Source organism: Henckelia pumila, chromosome 3, assembly GCF_033568475.1.
Source record: "Henckelia pumila isolate YLH828 chromosome 3, ASM3356847v2, whole genome shotgun sequence".
Taxonomy (NCBI): domain Eukaryota; kingdom Viridiplantae; phylum Streptophyta; class Magnoliopsida; order Lamiales; family Gesneriaceae; genus Henckelia; species Henckelia pumila.
In genome coordinates, this window is record NC_133122.1 from 174,286,887 (window position 1) to 174,288,874 (window position 1,988).

The 1,988-nt window shown below is 32.9% G+C and overlaps 1 protein-coding gene across 1 annotated transcript; it reads left to right on the plus strand.

The window, feature by feature from the left end:
• The first annotated feature begins 956 nt into the window (after nucleotides 1-956).
• LOC140889987 (uncharacterized) lies at nucleotides 957-1,735 on the plus strand. Its single transcript, XM_073297733.1, has 2 exons — nucleotides 957-1,183; nucleotides 1,410-1,735. Exons 1-2 carry the CDS (start codon nucleotides 1,085-1,087, stop codon nucleotides 1,530-1,532), a joined length of 222 nt encoding a protein of 73 aa, XP_073153834.1. The 5' UTR covers nucleotides 957-1,084; the 3' UTR covers nucleotides 1,533-1,735.
• The last annotated feature ends 253 nt before the right edge of the window (nucleotides 1,736-1,988 follow it).

The window sequence follows — 1,988 nt, forward strand, 5'->3', positions numbered from 1 at the left end:
TAGATTCTACTTGACGAGCACTGCTCGACTTTTGAATCTGTCTTCTCGAAATCCTTCGATGCACGAACTGTTCTCTCACGAGGAATGTATCACAGCCTGACCTTGTAAGTGTCTGTACCACGATCAAGCTTGTACTTCAAACTCAAAATGAATTTTCGTGATATTTTTCTCACCTTGTCTCATTGGCTATCCAGAATTTGTTCCGCACAACAAACCAGACAAGCCTACAACATAAGACAAGCCTACAACATAATATATGTCGTATGCACGAAATATCGCTCTTTCCCGAGAACTCACCTTCTTCTCTCAAAGAATGTCATGAATACGGTGAATAAAAACAACAAAAAACAACCAACAAATTAAACAATCTGAAAATATTTGACATGAAAGATCATGATCGGCCTCTCCTTGGTCTTTGACGATTTTCATAATGAATGAAAATCTAATATATAAAGAATTTCATGGTATTCAAGATATAATAAATTCTTTCAAACTTTTCATCATATCTCCCAAGATATAATAAATCTTTTCAAAATCACATCTTTTCATATCTTTAATATTTTCAACAAATCACCACAAATATTTTGGTCGATTATCATCACATATCAGATCTTACCAAAATCATAAATCCTTTCAGAATGCAGCAACCAATTTTTTTTAATTTTTTTGAACCAAAATATATCACAAAAATATAACCAACCAAAAATATCATCTAACAACAAAGTTAGTGGCGGATGATAAGAACATGAATGGTGTTGAGAATACGATGAAATCACAAAACATAAATAAAAAGGAAAAAAAAGAATAATAATAATAAAGAGAAAAAAGGAGGGGGGGACTGGGGAGGGGTAAAAGTGTAATCTAAGTAAAGAAAAACCGGTGAGAGGGAAAAAAAGACCAAAATGGTTGCCGCGTATATATTTGAGGAATTTGACCCAAAACTTGCTCTCATTCATTCCCATTTTATTATTTATTATTATTCAGACTTTTCCCCCAACTTCCTTTCTGCCTCCATTAATTTCTTCACCCAAACCCAACAAATTTATTTCTCAATTTTATTCATCCAATTTCGCAAACCAAAGTTATGAAGAAATCAGGCATCTTCGCAGCTTCTGTTGCTGCTGCTGCTTCCGCAGCTGCCATCTCCACTTCTTCCTCCTCCAAGATTCTATTTCCTCGGGAGGTAATTATAATATATTTTAATTTTCTTATATTCATTCTGTGTTTTTGCGGAAATCATCTCTTTTATTATTATTTTTTTTCAAAAAAAAAAAAAAAAACAGTTATGGTTTCTGTTCGGTGACCACGATCAATCTAGTACGGGTGAATAGAATTGTTGATAGCAGTTAGTTTGTTTGTTTGTTCGGATCGGATTTTTTGGATCTTTTATAATGCTTGTTGATTTGTAGGATTGTTTCCAAAGGAAAAGTAACGAGAACTCAGCGGTGCAGGGAGCGTCTTCTTCGGATAAATTTGCGCCGAGGTTCGATGGGCTGAGATTCATAGAGACTCTGGTCACTGCTCATAGATAAGATGATATGATCTCAGCGTGTGTGTGTGTGTTTTTTTCTTCAAATGGGTGAAAAAACAAAATATTTATATATATTTAATATTATTGCTTGAATCATCGATGGAAACAAATTGTGATGATGTCGACAGATTGATGTTATGAAATGGTATCTTATTGGAAAATATTATGAAATTGTTAGGGATCATGAGATATGGATTTGTCTTTTGTCTTTTCTGAATAGTTATAGGGGAAATGAGTCGATCTGATTTATATATACATATATAAACGAGGTTAAATTGAATATGATATCTGGTTCAAATGAACCTCTGAGATGAACTTGAAAAGGTTTTTTTTGTGTTCATGTAGTTAGGATCGTATTTTTTTTCTTAACCGAAATATAGCGTTATACTTTAACAATCGTAATCGAATTTTCATTTGATGTTTAAATAATTAAATTAAATTTGACAATTTCGCCTGA

What these genes read in the sequence shown, in the direction of transcription:
- LOC140889987 (XM_073297733.1), top strand. Translation starts at nt 1,085, where the DNA reads ATGAAGAAATCAGGCATCTTCGCAGCTTCTGTTGCTGCTGCTGCTTCC. An exon ending in AGATTCTATTTCCTCGGGAG is followed by an intron (nt 1,184 to 1,409) that starts GTAATTATAATA and finishes GTTGATTTGTAG; the next exon opens with GATTGTTTCCAAAGGAAAAG.